The sequence below is a fragment of the Curcuma longa genome, chromosome 14 (assembly GCF_044706935.1).
Source record: "Curcuma longa cultivar G26 ecotype Majalengka, Jawa Barat chromosome 14, ITB_CL_G26_1.1, whole genome shotgun sequence".
Classification (NCBI taxonomy): Eukaryota; Viridiplantae; Streptophyta; class Magnoliopsida; order Zingiberales; family Zingiberaceae; genus Curcuma; species Curcuma longa.
Window position 1 is genome coordinate 8,328,161 of NC_133874.1, and position 22,491 is coordinate 8,350,651.

The 22,491-nt window shown below is 33.6% G+C and overlaps 2 protein-coding genes across 2 annotated transcripts; one reads left to right on the top strand and one right to left on the bottom strand.

The window, feature by feature from the left end:
• Nucleotides 1–3,968: 3,968 nt before the first annotated feature.
• Nucleotides 3,969–4,621, top strand: LOC141845662 (uncharacterized). Its single transcript, XM_074733716.1, has one exon. The coding sequence runs from the start codon at nucleotides 4,000–4,002 to the stop codon at nucleotides 4,531–4,533; it is 534 nt and encodes a 177-aa protein (XP_074589817.1). The 5' UTR covers nucleotides 3,969–3,999; the 3' UTR covers nucleotides 4,534–4,621.
• A 79-nt stretch (nucleotides 4,622–4,700) lies between these two features.
• On the bottom strand, nucleotides 4,701–22,286 carry LOC141845177 (uncharacterized). Its single transcript, XM_074733235.1, has 20 exons — nucleotides 22,117–22,286; nucleotides 21,897–21,983; nucleotides 21,402–21,470; nucleotides 21,125–21,257; nucleotides 21,005–21,051; nucleotides 18,922–19,008; nucleotides 18,153–18,214; nucleotides 17,046–17,088; nucleotides 16,842–16,922; nucleotides 15,902–16,018; nucleotides 14,769–14,874; nucleotides 14,223–14,286; nucleotides 11,849–11,891; nucleotides 10,363–10,614; nucleotides 10,117–10,278; nucleotides 9,639–9,770; nucleotides 6,636–6,788; nucleotides 5,527–5,613; nucleotides 5,017–5,085; nucleotides 4,701–4,921 (listed from the first exon to the last, which is right to left on the bottom strand). The coding sequence occupies exons 1-20, from the start codon at nucleotides 22,249–22,251 to the stop codon at nucleotides 4,820–4,822; spliced, it is 2,031 nt and encodes a 676-aa protein (XP_074589336.1). The 5' UTR covers nucleotides 22,252–22,286; the 3' UTR covers nucleotides 4,701–4,819.
• Nucleotides 22,287–22,491: the final 205 nt, after the last annotated feature.

Below are 22,491 nucleotides of genomic sequence, written 5' to 3' on the forward strand. Positions count from 1 at the left end.
TGGGATAATGAATTCTACCTTTTTTTTATTGAAGAAGGATTTTATAATACAATTATTATAACAATGTAAGATGAAAATGAGATGACGTTGTTTTAATATTCTATAAAATTATTATATTTTTCATCCTCATTTTTATTTATCATATGCATCCTCATGAAATATTCAATTTTCATTTTCATTCTTAAATTCATCTGAGGATTAAATATATTCTATATTAATAGTTTTTTTATTTCATTAAATAATCAATTTATTTCTCATTTCATAATTAATTTTAAGTGTTAATCAAAATCATCATATTTATATTTAAAAATCAACATGTTAAGTTTTTAGGATATTTAAAAATCAACACTATCAGATTCTCCGTCACATTCAAAAGAAATTATCAACCTTATCTACCCTTGTAGGATAATAAAAATAAATGATACCTTTTTAATTTTTGAAAAAAAAAGTCGTTGATGATTTTAGGTTGGGAGTTAAGAAAAGATTGAAAACGTATATTAATATTTTTTTTGTTTTATCCTTTATATTTTAGAATAATTTTATAGTTTATAAAATAAAATCAAAATATCTCATAACCTTTTTTGGATCAGTAGTCTTTCATTGACTAAAAAGAGATAGTAAATGGTTATTGATTATTATTGTAGAACCCGAAATTCCACTCTCAAAAAAGTTTGTTGCAAGAGTGCTTGAACCACTTTGTTCGAGTAATTCCTTCGATATGATATGTTTCTCCTTAGTTATAGCAATCAAAAGATGTTCCATAATTATTTGAAAGTTAAGTTAGCATGATTAAATGATTATATAGTTATTATAAGATAGATATTGTTATAATAGATAATAGATAATCATCGAATCTCGATGAAGTCACGAAAACTAATTATAGTTTCTTGATTTACCATCTCATAAATAGTTATTAGATCGATCGTGTGAGGGCGTTGGGTGATGGATTTCATCTTTTACTATAATAATTATAGGAAAAGTATAATTACTTGGATCGATCTAGCTACCATGGTGATCAACTTTTGGCTTAGACTTGACCATGGGTTTAGTTTGATGTGCGGACCTCATCCGAGCCTGAATCGTAACTGGCTTGGTAAGGTGCTGGGCTAGTTAATGTTCAAGGGTTCGTTAACCTGGGGTTAACCTCAAATGGTCGGCTTGATGATATATACCTGACACCTCTGACCCATCGCTCTGTCCGGCGGCGGCTTCCGGCCGGATAGTGGCCGGAATCCAGCGAATTTGATTGGAAATGCGGCCGTCAGTTTCGGGCGCCGGATTCAGGCCAAATCACGATCGGAGACCGACCGAGGAAGGATCGATGTCGGTCCTTCCTCGGCTAATCTTCGATCGCGATTTGGCTGGAATCCGACTACGATTTGGCTGAAATCCTACGCCCAAAATTGCCGGTCGCGTTTCCGGCCAAATTAGTTGAATTCTGACCACTGTCCGATCGGAATCCACCGTCGGACGGAGCGTCGGCGAGCGGCGTATCAATCGGGCTCGAGGCGACGGACGGGGTGGCGGTGGGTCGGAGGTGCGGAGGTATCACACATGGATCACATGGAATAAGTCGCACATAATATTATATATAACCACATAATATTATATATAACCAACTAAACTATAACTATTAACATTTGTATCTCAAATCACCTAGATAAATACGGAGTATCCTAATCAATTAAACTTATAACTATTAATGTTAGTATGTGTTAAGTTAATTATTTAATAATTAATATAATATTTTTATTTTATTATATTTTTGTTTTTAATAATCAGAAAAGACACTTATCCATTTAATAATTAATTAAGAATTTCCTTTTGCTATATGATATAGTCGGTAAATGATTTTATGAATTTACAATTTTAAAATTTTTAATATAATAATTTTGAATCACGAACGAAATTAGTATCTCAACAATGGGTTCAAATATTTTCTTCGGAAAGAACAAATAAAGAAACTACAACCTTGACTTATTTGATTAAGCAAAGCCTCTTGATTCGAACTCGAACCTTGAATTGGGTTACTTCATTCATTGGCCCTCGAGAGATCTAGTTGAGGCAGGACATGCTCGTCTTCCCGCTCTTCGAGTTCTTGGACAAACACAAGAAATCAAATGACGTTATTGCATGAATTTTTCCAAGGATTTAATCATGTTCCATCGATGACGGCAAGGTTTTGGGAGCGAGATTGATCTTGAAACATTAGAACATTCAACAAAGTTTTTTCATCAAAGTGATTTGTTTAGTAAATTTGACGGGAGCCAATTCCTTAGTAAGTTGCAAGAGTTGACCTTTTTTAACAGTCGATAACAAGAGTGGACTCCTTCAATAATCAATAATGTGAATTGATTCTTTTTTAAGTAAAGATTGATCTTGAAGTGATCGGTTCGATTTCATAAAATTTTTTCATCAACTATCAAATAATTCAGAAAGCAGCCCAATTTAACCGTCAACATTCTCGAGTACATCATCCAGTTGCAAAAAATCTTCAAACTTTACTGTAACTGAATTTCAAATGAAATGTTTAATTTATCATTGACTTAACCATCTCACTATGCTCCGGGGATTCGGATTGGATATACGACACAACAGACTTGTAGAAGAGGGCAAAATAAATAAAGACTGATCTTCGTAACATTGAAGCATTGGTCGATTTACCTCCCTCTTGGGACCGTAGTGGAAGGGGAGTAACTTAAAATGATCGACTGCTCCTCAGTAGTTGTTGGCACTTGATCGAGAGGTATAAATGAATTGCGCCTGCAAATTTTTGTAATAAGTTTTTGTTACCGGCTCAATAAAGTATTTAATTTGTATTTAAAATTATCAAATTCGAACAGAAAGAACTTTGATAATTTGATGCGAAGATGGCGAGATTGTTCTCTTCCATCTTTTGATACAATTTGGCGCCAGCTGCGAAGATGGCGAGATCGATGATTCGAAAACAATTATTTTGTTTAGTTTATTTGCTTCGGATTTCGTATATCAATCTCTGGCAAACGCCCGTCCAACTGTCCTGGACGTACATCAAACGACACGATAGTTGCCATAAGAGTAGCAATATATTAATGTAATTTTTTATTTTTATTTTTTAATAATTTAAATATCTAAATTTTATAATCTAATTAATTTAAAAAATTATCAATCCGTTCCCATAAAAATTTTCTATCAACCATAAAAAATAAATTCAAAAACATAATAGTCTAGCAATCCCAATAAATCTGAATTTCTTATACTTCTTAAATTTCTAACTCCAAAAATGCATGGAAGCTCAACGTGTTTATCATTGTATGATCATCTATGAAAAGATAAATTAAAAAATTATAATTGACTATTACAAAAAAAAACATTATCTTAATTTTACTGAGATTTAATTTTTCTTGAATGCACAAAGAGCTCATCGTGTATATCACTGTACCATAGTCCGAGACTATATTAATGTATAATTGAAGAGGATCGTATTATTTTAAAAAATATTTTTTAAAAAAAAACATTCTATTCTATTTTTTATTTTAAAAATATAGTTATTATAATCATTTTAGTTAAAATTCGTATTTTAAAATTAATTATCAATTTTATCATAACTTACTTTTTTATTCTATAACAAAAAATAAAAAGTGAATAGAGCCGTTAGTCCAATTTGGTAATTGAGGCATGCCCAACCTGACCTAACTTGACTTGCAGATTGGGTTAGGTAGAGGTGGCTCAACTTGTCGGTTGAGCTAGACAATTTAATCATGGATCGACCCAAACACATTAAATAATAATAATAATAATAAGTAAAAATAAATAAATAAAATAAAATAAAACAAGAAACCCTAAGTCAACTGTGCCTTGCTTACCAAGACACGAAGATTCCCGTCATGTTCTTCAACTTGTTCACCAAGGAAGTAACACATTTCAATGTAAACCGATCACTATAAATATGTAGACAACACGAGTATCTGAATTTGTGGGCACAATTTGGTAAGCAGAAGAAGACGACAAAGAAGAAGCATGAGGAGAGAAGGAAGGCAACATAGAATGGTCAGAGAAGGAAGGCAACATGGAATGGTCGTCTTTGAGAGGATGCCATACGAAAAACCCAAGCGGATTGCGAACAAGTTCGACGTTGTCCCGACAAGAGCTCTAGCGACCAAGGTGCCCCCCAAGCCCACCAACCACTCCCGATACATGAGCCGGTGTCGACACCGGCCAAGGTGTAATGGCTGTCATAGCCACCCAATCTCGAAGGCCCGACTCAAGACTAAAGGGAAGAACAAGGACCATGATCAAAAGCTTGTGCCATCGGCATTGACAGGACCGGCGAATGGACTCTTGGATCTCTTGACCGATGGTGATTGGGATAGTTACGACGATGAGAGTTGCGGTGACGAAGGTGAAGAGATGGTAGGCTTGGAAATGGGCACTACTAGCCGCGAAATAGCGATGAATGGAAATGATGATGAAGCAATGGGATTCTCCTTGGTGAGGTTTGTGTGGGAGTTGGAGGATGGTGGAAATTGGTGTGTTGTGGGAGAAGATTTGTAATGCTATTAGTTGCTATAACAAGTTTATATGTATGCGCGTGCGTGTGTGCGTGCACGCTTGTGCGTTATCATATCTAGTGGCATATCTATACGAGTGTGTGCATATGCGCGCGTAGACATCTACAGATCATGAATCCCTACAAAATTGCACACATGGTAAGGCATGAGCATGATCGAGAAAGAAAATTGCACTTAGTTAATGACAAATGCAAAAATAAATAAATACACAAGTACTTATTTTTAAAACAAAATTATCACTGATAGAAAGTCGAAGAACTGGCCGATACCTACTTTCGCGAGTCTTTCGTCTTACTTTTACTTACCTTCTTTCGCGAACTAGTCTCAGCCTCCGCCTCTTCAGCCTTCTGTTCGGCCTCTAGGATGGCTAACTGAGCAGGTTTCAGAGAAACAGAGTTACAAGCAGATCTAAAGGAATGAAAGGATTCTCGAAAGAAGAAGAAATGCATCCGTCAAATATGATCACCTCATCGAGTATCGGTTTGAGCTCCTTGTAACGAGCCTCAGCGAGATCAAAACCATCTTTCCGAAGTTCCTGATTACCGAAGTCGCAAAGCATGAATGAGTATGTGAGATTAGAATCAAGAACGAGAATAACAATCAAATGATGTTATCTTCATTCTTCAACCAATAACAACTGCTAAAGAACAGCACAAAGTTACCATAAATGATATTTGTTCATCTTGCTATCAAAAACTAAATTCAAAAAAAAAAAAAAAACTGAAGTGCCAACAATGATAAACAGATTTTAAATTATCCTGGAACGACAGAAATTTAATTCATAAGAAACATGATGACCAACAAAATAAATAGATTAGGAACACAGAGCCGATCTCACAAGGTATCGCAAACATGTAGGATGAAACAAAAAGTTAACTTGGATACTTCTTTGGAATACTTAGAGGGAAAAATGGAGAACATCAGATTTGCTCTTACTCGAGTCGATATATTATAAAACTTCAAAAAGCAGTATTACCTTTCCGGTATGTTGGGTGTGCTCGTGGGCGGCCATTTGCCAATACATACATGTTCTTCTATAGAAGTCTCTTAAAGTTTCTCCGGGCTTTGCAAGAAAAGAAACAGAAGAAATTAGAGAGTCCTAACGATAAGGCATCTTTGACAATTACTACGGTAATATTAAGCAGTATCATGGTCTCTATACCGACAAACACATGTTGAGATATTTTATTGAAGTCTTCTACATCTCACTAACATGAGCAATCAAAATGAAGGACTCGACGAACAAACATGGTTTGGCTAAAATGAATAGAGAACCAACCCTATAGACCAGATTGTTGATCATCTATTAGTTATTCACTTAAGCTTGACAACTAGAGGTTACAAAAGCAGTAAGAGCCAACTATTTAGTTAGGCTACTTAGATCTTATGCATTTACCCAAGGCTATATTGCTAGTGATATGTTGATCTTGTAAAATGGGTTTAAACGATAAATGGTTAAACTGCACGATAGGAAAGACCATTCTCTCGATCGCTCAAATGAGTGGATCCAGAGATTGCAGGCAAATGTTAAGCTTATTCTCGAAAAGGCCATTACTATGAAATAAATTGCCTACACTTTTCTGTAACTGAACCTGACAAGCCAGAATGATTTTAAGCGCACATGAAGAACCCTTGCGGAAACAAATTCAAGATCACCACTAACTAATATGATGAGACATCACCCACTTCCTCAAATAAATAAAAACAAGGCATTACATGACATAAAATCATACAAAGGTGTCAACTCTATATTGGCTTACCACAGTTCGTGACGCATGTAATGCTTAGATCATACAACTCTATATCGGCTGGTAATGTGGTTCAGTATCACAAGATGATAGTTCTATGATTAAAAAAAAAAAAGTCATGCAGCTGAAAATGAAGCTGGATCACTCGACACGAGCATATGAAGTAGTGTAGAAAGTCCAAACTATATTCAAGTCCCAAACTTAGGCCTAGAGAATGAAACTGGTTCTACTTCTGTTATATTTGGATGAAAATTGTTAACCAAATCAAAAAAATATAACAAAACAACATGATGCAATAAAATATTAGCAATGAAAGAAGTTTCAAAAATAAAATTACCACTGGCGTTCTCTGAGAATCTGAAAGACCAAGGCTCATTCTTATCTGCTCTATCCTGGCTCGTTTCTCTTTTCTGCGCAACTTCTTTCCTTCACCCCTTATAACAGAAACGGCGCTTCCCATATCCAATATAATTTTGCCACGGTCTGGATTCTTCTTCGCCCAAAAAAAAAGGGAAAAAATCAAGCTACTTGTGAGAGAATTAAAATTCAAAACATATAATGATCAAACATAGCATGAATTAGTTGGTTAGAGAGTTGAGAAATCACTTCCAGCAGAAGGTACCTGAACAATCCTAAAATATGCGGTTATTAAGCTATGAAATTAAGTCACGTAGTAATTAAAATGTGTCAACAGAAAGTTCAAAGACACAGTTTCTCACCCACACTACAATCATTACCATTGTAGAAGGGGAACATGTGAATTTCACACAATTTATAAACAAAGGTGTGCATGTTCATCGATCTGCATTTCTGCAGGTAGGCGCTGAAAAAGTCCAACACAGCATGGATACAATCGCCTGTCCTTAAGGCCTTAAAGTCATATATCTTAAAGTGCACATAACTTGACCCAAATAGGTTAGATAATGGCTTCTGAGTTTACACAAGCAGAGCACAGCATATCCGAACAAGTAGTTAATCTACGCCATTAAGTGTTGCATCAAAACTTCATGATATTCTCTAAGATTCCTGTTTCTATCAGAATTTTGGAGACATGTACAGGATCAGCATTTAGCTGAGGGCATCATGGTACTGGACATTATACAGTGAAACAACCAACATGCCAATCTGTACGACGCATAGTGTCACAGGTGTCAATCATCAACAAAAGTATCCCACATTGAGCTGCATGATAAACATATCTTGCATACCCAAAAGGATCAATCTCTTCTTCATGCAGGAAATAAGATAACTATCAACGGTTAATTTCATTTGCTAGATTGTATATAAACTCATGAACTATTCTAAAGTGACAATACCAATAATAATAATATTGGTTGAACATGGATGTATCCAACAGAAATATATCAAACTTATTCAAATATATTACATATGGTATATGAGTTAAACCATATCACGTGCCAACTAAACCTACATATTCTAACACTCCCCTTAAGATTAGAGCATAAATATTAAGGGATGCTCATTGTTATACAAAAAATCTGCAATGAGACAAATACAATGCTTAAGGAAGATAATAAAAATGCAACAGTAATGTGCCAATTGAGACTTTAACAGCACAGCTCTGGGTTGAAGTTGATGAGTTGATATGATCAATCAAATCTTCTTGGCTATACTCTTCTTCCTTAGTTCTCTCTCAAAGTGATGTTGAATCGAAGTTTACAAAAAAGAAGAAAAAAAGCTTGTAGTGTTGCTCAGAAAAAAAGAGATAATTCAGGAATCCAGTATCTACTATTTGAGAGAAAAGAGGAGAATATCAGGAGAAGATCGAGGCAAGGCCTGATATTTACTCCAAGGGAAGGAAAATTTTCAAAGAAGAGATCAAGTAAAATCTTATATTTATTCAAAAAGAAAGAGTACACTAAAAAAGGAAATGACAACAGAAAGATCAAATGAAGGTTCAATATTACTAGGAGAACAAGGAAAAGATAACAGAGAAGAAACCTAATAAAGTTTGATATCAAGTCAAAGTGAAAAGACAGAGAATGCCAAAAGAGAGAAAATCATTGATTTCTATTTCAAAGTTGCTATCAAAGGAGAAATCCTAGGAAAGGCAAGTAAATTTTACATAAATATACACTTCTAGAAGATGTCAGGATAGAGCAGGTCAGCAGTCTATCATAACTTTGAGAGAATAGCTATGTTGGAAAAGAAAGATAGTAATTAGACTTTCTAAAAACATTGCAATTAAGAGATTAAAAAAATATAAATGTGAAAAAATAAATTGATGAAAATATTAAGAACCTAGTGGTACATCAACTTACGACAGAGGAAAGAAGACAAAGATATGTCGACCCAAATTCTGAACTGATCTGGACACATCAGAATTAGATGTAAATGTGGTTTAGCTAGATCATCTAAACTCCGAAATAATCAAACTTGCATGAAAGAGACCAAATCTAACTTGGTTTGTCAGCAAGAGGAAATAGAGCAAATCAATGTTGTTGGCTCTTGAAGGACAGGATCTAAGGGAGGTTCAGGGAACGCATAATGAAGAAGAGCAAGTCAAGGTTGTCAGGCTCGTGGTCATGGATCCAAGTGTGTGGTGGCTGAAGGTATGAGTTGTAATATGAGCAAAATAAGACACAGATGCAGAATAGATCATAATGGACTTCAGAGCCATTGGATATCACTATATCAGGAGCATCGGACAAGGAGTTGTCCAGAGAAGGATGACTCAAACTAGTACTCAAGTATTGGATGCACTCTATGATTACCTATGTCAAAAAAACATGAACACATTCTCAAGTTCCACTAGAAGGTGCTCTGGTTACCTTCAGGATCAGTTGAGATCACTTTTCATATTTCCTCTATTTCTATGTTTTCCATTATTTTTCATGAATTTCCAAAATATTTTTAAAATTTAGAAATAGTTTTATAAAATTTTTAATCAAATTTGAGTTTGACGATTCAAACCTAGATTGATCAGATGATATTAGATAGGATTACATTTTCTTAATTTCTAAAATTTATCATAGTTTTAAATATCTTGTAGTTATAACCCTAATAATTATTATAATCTGATTCAAATTAGGTTAATCTAAGAAAAGAATTCTAAAACCCAAACTGATGCACAAAATCCTTTTTTCGTTGTTGCTGTTCCGGTTTTTAGGCCCATCACAATGTTTGGCATATCAACACCACTGTGACATAGAGCAACTAGCTATTAATTCCAATAGTGAAACAAGTTATCAACTAGAAATTATGCACAAGTTACATTGGACTTGTCCGTTCAAGTTTGTTGTGTGAAAAAGACAAGAACATAAGTAATTTTTTGTGATTCTAAAACACGAAACAAAAAAATTATACACACACAACCAACCTCATCATCATCATTGTCATCATCTTCTGTCTCATCACTATCACTGCTGCTACCTTCTTCAGTATCATCATCGTCATTGTCGTCTTCATCATCATCATCCTCAGACACTTCTAACCACTCAGATTCAGATGCCTAAATATAGTAGAACAGGAAAACAGTACAAATAAACATCTAACTAACTTTTACCAGGACATTAAGATAAATTTTTAAAAAATGTAATAACAAGTTCCCATGAAATTTAAAATGATATAAGCAGATTTCTCCTTGATGGCACGCATATCCATTAAAATTGTCAAATTCCACATAAAAGGAAAAATCTGATAGCTAGAAACAGAAGAGAAGGTTATACATTTAGGCTTAGGTAACAGTGAAAGAGAAAATAACACAACTATAGCAGCAAATTGCATCTTCTATCCAGAGTACCAATATAGTAAATAGCAAAATGTTACTAAACTACAAAGATGTTTGAGATACAAACCTGTTTGATGCACTTCCACTCATCTAATTTGCTAAGGTTAAGGGAGTATAAATCATCCAGCGTGATCTCACGATCTTTAACTTCCATCATTCCACCATACAAGTAGAGTGTATCTTTCCCAACAACCATGCAAGAATTAATTCGTCCACAAGGCTTTGCTGCCTATAGTTCAAGAATGGTTGGTGAATATGAAGGTGAAGTTAAAAATAAGACAGATAAGTGTGTAGAAGTAGGTAAGCAGTGAACCTCAGAAGAAATGGATGTTTCTAACCCAGAATCAACACATAGTCCTTGCACTCTCACATCAGGAACCCTTTTTGGCATTGCAGAATGAAAGGAGAGATTCTTGGCCAACTGATGAGAAACCTCATCATCACTGTCTCCAGTAGCAACTGCTCCATCATGATTTACCATATTCTCATTCCCATTATCATCTTCACACACCTCTGCATCTTCTTGAATTTCCTTTCTCGGAGCATTAATCTCGACTCCTTTTAACTAAAAAATAGAAAAGAATAAATTAGAAAAGTTTGGGCGCACAAATCTTTAAAAAAACTTAAACAGCAAGGGAAAGATACTATCAAGAAGCATTGTAATAGTGGGGATAGGGTTTACTTATTCCCAATTAATCTCATGCACATGTAACCCTCAAGCCAAGTAATATTTCAGTAACTAACAATTATGGGCGGTCACCATTCAATTTATGAGTTTGGTGAGGGAAATTGAAGCCACCACTAGATATTTTAGTGTAGAAAATCTAAACCGAAATTGAACCAAAACCATTTCAGCTTAAAATAGTTGATTAAAAATAAATATAACAATTAACAAAAAAACCAAAAATTAGTTTCCAAACAACAAGCCCACTGAGCTTATTACTAAAAATTATTATAATTTAAGATTTAAGTTAATTAGCGAATTTAAAGTAAATAAACAATAACCCATGATGATTATCTATAATATAAAAAAATTAATGGTTTGGTTCACTTTTAATGGCTTGTACAAGTTCGAACTAGAACCAAATCAAAACTAATAATTTAACATATTATGAAATCCAAAAACAAACTCTTCAAACCAATAAACTAAAATTTTATATTTGGATCAGTTTAATTTGAGTTGGTTTAGGTATCCGGTTGTAGATGCTCACCCCTAACAATTTGAGACAATTCATTATTGCTCCAATACTCAAAGTTGGAGTATATTTATTTATCATGCTCAATTTGTCAGACAAATATAAATAAGAGTCACACTATAATAATTTATTCTTCAAAGAGATATAGGATGAGCTGATCTAACACAACATCAAGTATGAAGTTATTGAAGACTTGAAGTCATATCGATTTCAATATTTAGTGTGTCAACATAACATTAAGAGTCTAGAACGTTCACATTATAAATGATCACATTATTGTTACAATGGATCTTTATTGACCTAATTTTAGAAAGCCAAAATCTTAGAGAATTTGACCCATTTTTATCTCAAAAAGTTGTCTATTTCAGAAATAGACATGTACTGCAAAAGCATGTAGATAGAAGTACTCAAAAGTAAAAGGTTTTGACATCCAGAAGCATTTAGTACTTTCCTCTTAGCATGCAACATATGTATCAAAGATACTATGTAAAGATACTCAAGTGCAACAAAAATGAATCCACTTTCAATCAAGAAAAATATATGTTGCAGGGGATGAAATGAACTGCTGGAAGTTAGTAAAAAAAATAACATATATGCACAAACCTTATTCTTAGAAGACTTGTCCTTCCGTAGCTCCAATGGATACCTTAAGACAATGCAAGAAAATTAATTGAGTGTACAAAAATGTGTTTGTAAATAAAGTCATCTAATCTGATATAACTTAGGGAATACCATCTTAATACCAAGCACAAGTTGACATATTTGATAAAAGTTATGAAGTTAAAAGGCTTTTGAGAAAACACCTATAGTCAAATTCAAATAGGATTTGATCAATTGAAAGCATAATCTGTTGTAGGTTGATAATTAGCACTCAAATTTGTTGCCATTGTAACAGGGACGCTGATCAATGTGTTCAAAAATCCAAGGAACCTAAATAAGAAATGCATCTGTCATGTTCCACAATAATTTTACCATGACAAAGTGCACTTTTATTAAATGACAAACCTAAGTGTTTCATGAGTTCACCACTAGAATTAATCCACAGTAAGCAATACGATGGAAGAAATAATCAATTCAAGTAATACCGTGAAAGATTGCAATGCACCTTTTTTAATAATCTTACCAACTCAAGCTTACAGAAGTGGATCCAGGAGTTTGAATTATTCTATTAACTGCTTTCGAGTGAGTTTTATCAAGGGAGATTAACCAAAGTGGAATTTTGCCACTTGGAGGTTCTGAAGTCTCTATCTGTTACCAACTGAAGTAAGAGATCTCAGGTTTTTCTCATGCGCCCTCCCTCCTCACATTCTATGTACAGACTACTGTCATGGTGATCATGTGGCAAATAGAGGAATATTATCTGTCTGGATCTAGTTATGAATGGTATCATGGGTTTGTCTCAAAGGTGGACAGGCAGTCAAAACCTATTGGAGGATACAGATTGGTTACCTTAAAGATCTAGGTATTAACATATTGGCATGGTGGTGGTGGTAAATTGTAGGTAAAGAATAAATCATCCTTTACCAACTTTTACTTAGATAACTGAAGCATGGCATTACTTCTCCACCATCATATAATCAAATTTGAGTTTAGCAACCACATTAGAAAGTCTTTCCAATTAACTTTCAGAAGCAAGAATTTCTTATCATTAATCTTAGTCGGTTAATTCAACCACGTAATTTCTATTTGATGCACTTAATTTGGAAAGAAGACCTATGCTGAATGCTAACTACCTTTCCTGATTCAGGATTCAAAACACCTTCGATTTGATTTTTTTTTTTACTTCAAATAATTCGCACGCTTTTACTAATTGCCCATCTACATCTTTGACACAATCATCTACCGTTGCTTTTACTAAATACTAATGTAATTTGACAGGATTATTTATCATGCTCAACTACAAGTCTACAATAGTCATCCTTTTCTGCTCTTCAACATTCCAAGGACCATATGACACTACAAAGTAGCCTGTATCTTTTTGCTTCTCTACAGTGGAAAGATGGGACAGAAAGCAGGGTGAGGTAAAGGGCAGATTGGACCTGCTTTGCCTCTGTTTCCTTGGAGAGAAATAGAGAGAGAAAGAAAGCCAGAGAGACAATTTTCACTAAATCTCTCAAATTGGTTCCTCTCAAATCGAGAGGAAACCACCAGCAGCCAGCAAATGCACACTGTATATACAAAAGAATCAGAAATTAATGTGTTTTTAAGTGTTCTTTTTTATTTTTTAAGTTTTTGAAAATTGATTTAACAAAATAAAAGAGATTCCTATATTTATTTCCCTTCGAGGAAACAATCAGAAGAAACAATGAGAAGCAAACGTTCCTGTGTTTCTTTCTCCTCAAGAAACAATAGAGGGAAATTAGTTTATCATTTCTCTTTTACCCACTTTTTTTTGCATTTCAACATTTCTTTCTTCCACACTTTCTATCCCTCATATATGATTTTAGTCATTCAATTCAAGCATTGAACTGTATGAAGGACCAAAAAGTACCAAATATTAAAAGAACTTTTGCATACAAAATTTGGCAAACCAGGACTTGAGAGCAAATATTAAGTTTAACCAAAAATTGCATTCACAATCATGCACCATGAAAGAATGTGCAAATCAAATGACATGATTGGTTTACACAAAATAAGAATATAAATCTTCCCGAGGACCCTAACCATAGGCTAAGTTAAAATTCAAAATTCAAAAATGTGGCTCCAACTTGGAGCTTCAAACTATCGCAGTAAAGCTTGAAAGTGTTGTTTATTACAAGCATATCCTTAAATGCTCAACATTTCATCACCATTTTATGCAGGTTTCATCCTTTAACATGCAAAGATAAATGACAGCTCCAATATCCTTCCCAACATAAGAAAACCCACATATAGCAAGTAATACAGATTGAAAGAACGAGCAATACATTTAGTGAACCTAAAGCAATTACCAAAAAAGTGAAACAAAAATAAGCATAGTAATCTGGAAAGGACATACCATCTATGGCTGTCCATCTGGAAGCCATACAATTCATTCATAAACAGGCTCATGAGTACGTCACCTGCAGCAACAAAGCAAGATAGTCAAATTTCATGAGACATACATCCAAGGACTGCATTCTGAGAGTTCACAGGCTGCAGATATGGTGGTCTCCAGTATTGTTCAGGTATATATTTTGAGATATGCAGAATGTAGATAAGACATTGATATCAGTGCAAATTAGAAGCCCATCCAAACGGTTGGAAAAACAAGTGCTTCTATACCATATGCTACAAGTGCTTGCAACTTCAGTTCAATAAGTGTGTTCTAATGCATGATAACAAACACAGGAAAAAGAAAAGGAAAAAGAAGAAAAAAAAAAGTTATAAGAAAGCACAGGAAATATTGATTCCTAGTAGAATCAATTTTATGGATAAATTAGACTAATGTTAACACTAAAAAAGGGACAAAATATTGTACAATTAGTAAAAAATGGACAAAACAGATATGTGACAATGAACAGATTTAAGATTTGAAAGCAGGAAAGAAAAAGAAAAATATGACCTTGAGTTTCCATGTCCACAACTCCTCCAAAAAGGACAGCTCTCTTCTTGTGGACACAAACTGAAAATCCAGCACGAGGCCCAGGAGGTATCCCACTCTTTTTTACCTATACACAAAATAATACCAAGGATTATTAAGAAATAAAAATGGAAAATAATAGAAATTGGAATTCAACACAGAAAGTTAACAAGGTTATATCTAAAAATCTAAAAAGAAAAGGCTCCAGTGTAAGTACATGACAAAACTTCAGTTTATCCCTCAGAAAACAATATCAACCAGTAGAAAGCTAGTAGATTTTGATGGGATAAAACATACTGCATAACTATGAATATCAAGCTAATGCCACAATATAACTACATAGAGTAATTGAACTAATGACCATAACATCAGAAAAAAGTAAATATTTGAAAATAAATGATAAAGAAAAAAACAGTCTAAACCATAAAAAGTAAGCATGAAGGATAGTAAAGTTTGTGAAAATGTCACATATAATTCTTTTGCCCTTTGCACAAACAGACCAATGCAGCAAGAAGGCAGAGTTGTGAGTTCCCATAAATTTGAAGCGCCCCATCATGTGGACTTCAGGCCTGTTTACCGAAGTGATACTGCTGTATAATACTAATGTACTATCAAAAAAAAAACAAATTCTAATTCTAATGTTCTTAAGTTTGATTAAAAGGAATCTTGAGCATGGTGTACTGTTTTTCATAACCAAGTATTTCTAATTAATTTCATGTACATCCCTGTAGTAACAGATTCTAAACACCAGAAATGAATTTACTGATGTGCATAGAGAATGCACAATTGTTCAATAATTCACAAGTAAATATACACACACACACATATATACATACATATAGTGTGCAAGATAGAGCACATAAGCAAGCCTTTCTTTTTGGAAAGCACATAAGCTGACAATTGAGAGTTTTTGCAAGGAACAGTGTCCTGTACTGAGCATGTAGTAGACAAATTCCTGATATTATTGATAAACAAAATTTTTATGCACAAAATCTTCAGATCAATTCAGTTGTTTTTTAATTGAAAGTAAGACAACATTACAATGCTAAAGCATATAGACCTTTCTAGCAAAAAACACTGGTGATAGGGCACTTATGCAAGGATTAGCATCAAACCTTATTCCATTCCCATGTCCTAGGATCAAGTGACCACATATCAGAGTGGACAATTCCTTTCTCTGATCCATGTTTATCAGACACAACTTCCTTTGAATAGCCTCCATATAAGAATATCTATACATGAAAAGCAAAACAAGTTAGATAAACACAAGTTCAACAAATAGAAGCAAGCTAACTTTGCTCATTAAAAGGAGACATGTTACTCAGTGCAAGATATAACCAAAAACCAATTGGAAAAAGAGAAACAATATGGACCATTATTTAAAATAAGACAAATACCATAATAGTAATTTAGATGTAAATAAAATCAACATGCCTTCTTTCACAAAACCAATGTCACATATGAACCATTAGATGATAACAAAAGAAAACAAAATGAAAAAAATCATGTTAAATCAAAATAATGGATATGCTTAGGATAGACCCTAACATTGACATGAATTATGGAGGAAAATTAAATGGAGCATGACAGATTCTGAATATATAGAGAGATGGTGAAATATACCAATTTGTGATTGTTAACAGATTAATTAAGGAAAACAGAAGTGGACAGTGACGAACACTAGTAGCCATGTGAATTTATAGGGATTCAGCCCTCACACTTTAAGTGGGAGCTTTGGTCCATTACTACATTAGATGGATCTATGGATCTCAGTCCATTTTTATATTCTTTTCAGGGATTTGATCCTTGCGCTTGAGGCAAAGCTTGATCCATTGGCATATTAGCTGGGAGCTTTGTCCCATTTATATATTTGTTTCAGTTGTGGAGAGAGTAATCCCATGCTTTTGTGGATAATATTTTGATCTATGGATGTTTCAAGCTTGAGGGAAAGCTTGATCTATGTAGAGTGATCCCTGGACTTAAAGGAAGATAGCATAATATTTTGTGACCAAAATCTAGCAGAACATATAAAAGGAAGCATAATATTTCACTTACTTCATCTTGGTAAACAAAAAGTTGAAATCCACTTCGTGCACTAGGCCACAAGCACCCAGGTCGAGGTTTTATTTCTTGCCACTATCAAAACACAAAGGAAAAAACGTGCATTACACTGCCTAATTAGTTCAGCAATATTACAAGACTAATTATACATACAAAGATATTAAAATACTCCAGAGCATGATAGAACTAGAAACTTACCTTAAATTGATCGAGATCGAAAACATACAAATCATTGTAGTATCTGCAAAAATAATTATAGAGGATGAGATCATAAGGGTCATAACAAAAATAACACAAATTGAAAACAATATTAAGGCATTTGTTCCAATGTGATGTGGAAAAAAGACCATAAAGAGAGGTTAGAAAGGAACGAATTTTTCTTAATATAAGAAGTTGTCTGTTAGAGGTTGTTCATAAACTCAAACAAGACATTATGTACTCTAGACTAACAGTATATAGAACACAAATTTGACATTTGCCATGGAAATAAATTATTCGTTATAACCAAAGAAACTATGTTCTCCAACCAAACATGTGCACATCATGGAAAGAAAGTGTCATAAAAACAATATGCACACATCATTTAGAACATGGGTAGGCTAAAATGTAGACAAGATCTAAAAGTTCCATTTCTCCTAGATAAGAATGGAAGAATATATGAAACTATAATAATTTATATGCTTACCATGCTGTGCAAAGGTTTAGCACCTACTTATCAATAGTAAAACAAACAAGCAACGAGAATGATCAAATTTATCATTCCTTTCCAACAAGGCATTTCCTCCAGGGCTCAGAATAACCAAATATAATCCAAAGTCCCAACACAAGACTAATGCAAGAAATCAATGTTCAATAAGCTACACTTGTTTCGATGTCTCAGCAATAAAGAAGGACCTTCCCGATGCTTGTAACAAGTCTCAATAACTTTGGATGTGTCAGATTATTAAACAAGAAAAAATAATATAATTTATTTTGGGGAAGCAGTTACTTATATGTACAATGAATGATAAAATGAGAGAAAAAAGATTGATTGAATGTTAATTACATTAAAATGGTGAATAGAATAAGTAATATGAAACATTTTATGACAGGATAACATTTATATATCCTAAATAACGACTTTTTGTCTTAAATCCATAAAGATATACAACATAAACAGCCTCATATTTGTTCCTCAATTTAGAACAATGGAGCATCACAACTGGAATGATGATAGAACTACTAAAGCATTGGGCAGGAGGAATAAGAAATGAATCGCAAACAATTAGCAAGGAAAAAAATGTTACAAGTTGCATAATGATGTACCTTACTTCCCTGAGAGTATCATAAAAGCCACCAAAGACAATAATTTTGTGCTTGTACAACACCTAACAAGAGAAAATGGTCAATAAAGAAAGTTTGTCAATAATAACACAACCATTGCAGCCTAAGAAGCATTCAGTAAAAATAAGAACATCAAAACTCGCAGGATGCATCACTGTAACATACAAGAATCAATAAAGGAATTCCACACATAAAACACTAGCATTCCCATGGTTAAAAATGTTAATAAATTGCTAATACACCTGTCTAGATCACAAGGACAGAAGGCAATCCTCTAGAAGAATTTACACCTGATTATTTGACAAGAGCGGAGTTTTACCTCAAGTCAAGTAATCTTTTCATGTCCATACAGTCTACAAATAAGGATATGTTCAAAATGTGTTCTGATCGAGTGTTTAGCTCTTCTAAGAGATGAATGCTTCATAAATGTAGAAAGTTGAGACAGAAATAGCTAGAGGACCCCAGTGTAAGGGAAAAAGTCATATTATTACAAATCAATGAAGTCCCTTCTGTCATGCTTGCAATCTAGGCACATCTCTCAATAAACTTGCATTGTTTCTAGTAAAATGGCAAAAGAAAAACCATCAGCTAGTGATATCTGGAAAATACTTTTACTGATTTATCAAGTCATTCAAAAGTGGGCAAGCGAAATATATTAAAAATTTCCCCATTGACCGATGACAATCTTGGGAATTAGACACTAAATAACTTGAGATAGATGTCACTTAAATATAAACAAAATGGTACTTACCATTCGATGACCTGAGCGTGCACTAGGACATCCTTTTTGAAGTAACTGCTCCCATTGATTCGTTTTCATATCTAACATCCAAAAATCCTGCAACGAAAAGTTTAGTCAACAGGTTAATAGGGTAAATGACTTGAAAAACTTATCCAGATAATAAGCTTGAAATATTCTTTAAAAATATTAGATCAAGAGTGACCATTGTACATAGTTATTCCAATATGTATTTGAATTACTAGAAAACAAAATAACTTGTATAACACCATATTGCTGAAAGGTCCAAAATATTACAGTTTAAATAAAACATACATTTGTAGATCAAACAAAAGAATCGACAAGAAAATAGACCAATAGTAACTCTGTAAACAATCAAAAGGAAAGGAAGGATAATGGCTAAGACTCTTTTAGACTGAGTAAAAATCTTTTCATATTACTACAGCTGAAAGCCAGATTAACATGGTCGACAACAACAAAGCAAGCTGAAATGCACCATTCTAGTAAATTATTAAAACCGAGGCCACACAAGATGATTGTACTAACACTAGACACGCTAACATGCATCTAACACTGGACGCTCCCTAATAGATGCAATTAGCATGGTTTGAAATCTATTGTCATGTTGGGCAACACAGTCGAAATGCACCATTCTAGTAAATTGCCAAAACTGAAGCCACCTATGATGATCGTGCTAACACTAGACATGGCAACATGCATCTAACACTGGATGCACTCTAACATGCATCAAGATCAATTCAAGAATGTTTATTATTTTTCAATTTTTTACTCCTCAAAGAATTGATTTGAGTGATTTACTCAAATAATTTGATATACACCAAGTCTCATTATTTTTAAGTGCACTGAGATTGCAATAATAGTAAAAATTCATCAACTTTCAAAAGATGTTTGGTTAAATATATTAAAATGATATAATAATGATACAACAACAACCAACAACCAAGCCTTATCCCACTAGGTGGGATCCGCTATATGGATCATCATTTATATTTAATAAATTTTATCTTGTTGCAAAAAAACATAATAATGATATAATAATGATAATTACAAAAAATAATATAATATAATATTTTATCAAATATACAGAATAAGTTTTTAAATATGATAAGTAATTCATGAGAGAAGAAAATTTAAATATATCAGTTAACAATAAAGGGTATATATGTTACAAATAACAAGATTTGACTTTCCTATAAATTCCAAAAATAATTAAAATGAAAGTATACAACTATTTCCAAATGATGATTAGATTGTATTTTTCAATAAATTTTATGAATTGAATATTAACATATAAAATAAATACCAAATAATAAAATTTGAATAGCACAATGCATAGAATAATAGAATATATTCTAACAAGTAATCTCTTCTTGTTTTTTAGCAATAACAACTCATCTTCTATTGATCATACATTAAATAACACTTCCTCTTTTCCTTATTTTTCTTAATTATTGTTTTGCCAAGATTTCAGTCCCAACCAATTTGATATGACCGATATTGATTTTCTAACCAATAGATCCGTTCTACAAGGTATGATACAGATTCCATATACTCACACCTGTCATATGAACTACATAGTGGATCAACCAAGTATCACATGCATACATTTAAAAAAAAAATTAATTAGGCGGTGAAACTTTAGATAGTATTATTGAATATGCCATAAAAAGTACATCACCCCTCTATCACTCAAACACTCACATGAGTGATGGTGTGGATCTTGTTGTCTCAAATCTCATTTCTAAAAAAAAGAAAGAAAATTACTTGTGGCTAACGACTTAATGGGCCATCGATCTCGACTCAATGTGTGTGTGTGTCAAATTGAAGTGTTAGCTGTCTAACACAAGTATGAGAGGGCTAGATGAAGAAATAAGAGCCTAAGAATCAACACACAACACATGATACCATCTCTATCCAAGGAAAGCTTTCACATGATCAGAGTGAACTCAATACCATCGATAGCGATGGTGGTGGTGGTGGTGGTGGTGGTGGTGGTGGTTGTGAAATATCAAAATCCTACTACCTACTAATTTAACAAGAGCATATTGCAAAGGTACATTCTCAAATTAGGTACCTTATAATGATGGAAACGTTCTTGATTTGGAGATGTAAATTCACCACCTATAAAACAAAAACAAAAAAAATAATGCATCAACCTGCAAGATGTTGATTAAGATGACCAAAGGCTAATTACCAAATATGTAAAGATGGTTTTTCCATGCAACAGCTTGATGGGCACTACGGGGAGGAGGGCTGTTAGGACTTGATATCAACTTCCATTCATTTTTTTCTACATCATAACGATAAAGGTCACCATAAACAAAAGTCTGCAGGAACAATTCCATTGGTTATTTTACTATGTTTCCCACAGAAATTAAAATATAAATAGAAAATCACTGAATGTGATATTATGCACTTTAAGGGGTTAGGCTCAAAAAGTAACAAATGAATCGATTTCACCAAACATTTACCTTGTTTCCATTGTAAAACTCTCCCCCATAAAAAATCAACTCAGTTTCTTTCAATGGATTAATTGTCATCTGCAATGATTGTGAAAGACCAAATTGATCATTCATGAGTCTTCAGTTGCAAACAGAAAGAATTATTTAAGCATGGTCTACATTTTGTTTTTTCTCTTAATAAACGAAGATTTAGTCTCAGTTCATATTTGAAGTAAACAGGGAAGAGGAAATAAACAGACATGCAAAATCAATGTCAAGAGCAACAAGTTATGGTATTATTCAATTCCTCATAGACAGGTAAAATTTTAACCGAGTTACTTTTTTTAAAATGCACATTCTCAAAGAGTCCCACCACACTGACATGGCAAGGTATTGTAAAATAGGTTAGCCTCAAAGGAAGACTTCAAAACAAATGGCCATAAGAAGATGAACACAATAACCTAAGACATCCTAATTACAGAGCATTATGCCAACAGGAACAATAAAAAAACTTGTGAAAATTACCGAACAACCGGAACGGGGAGAAGGGGCTGGGACGTTATCCTCAACGTGAACTTCCTTCTTCTTGGCCTCCTCCTTCTGTATGTTTTTCTGCAATCCATAATAACAAACCACATAAAAGTCACGGCGTGAAAGGAATTGATAAGAACTCGAGAAAGAAATAAAAAAAAAAAAGATTTTTTTTTCAAGCGACAAGAAATCCAAACAACTGGCTATCGCATACGAGTATGGCATCGATGTCGTCCTCCTGGGAGGTGTTCTTCTTACTCTCCCTGCGGACCTTCTTCTCCTCGGCCTTGGCGGTCTTCCGCTCCGTCTTCTCCTTTCCCTTGCCGGGCTTCTTCGTCTTCTTCCCCATCCCGCGAACGATCGCCGCCGGCCTCGGTGGAGCGCGCTGAGGGAAGCGCCGAGAAATACCTACAAAACCCTTATTATTGTTTTAAAATATTCTATTAAATGAAAAGTATAATATAATTCAAATAATTTTTTTAAAAGGGAAAAATAAAAGTTAATGATTATTAATATTCTCAAAAAAATTATAAATTTATTAGGAAAAAAATCATAAATTTTAAATTTTAATAAATTTGTCTTTATAAAA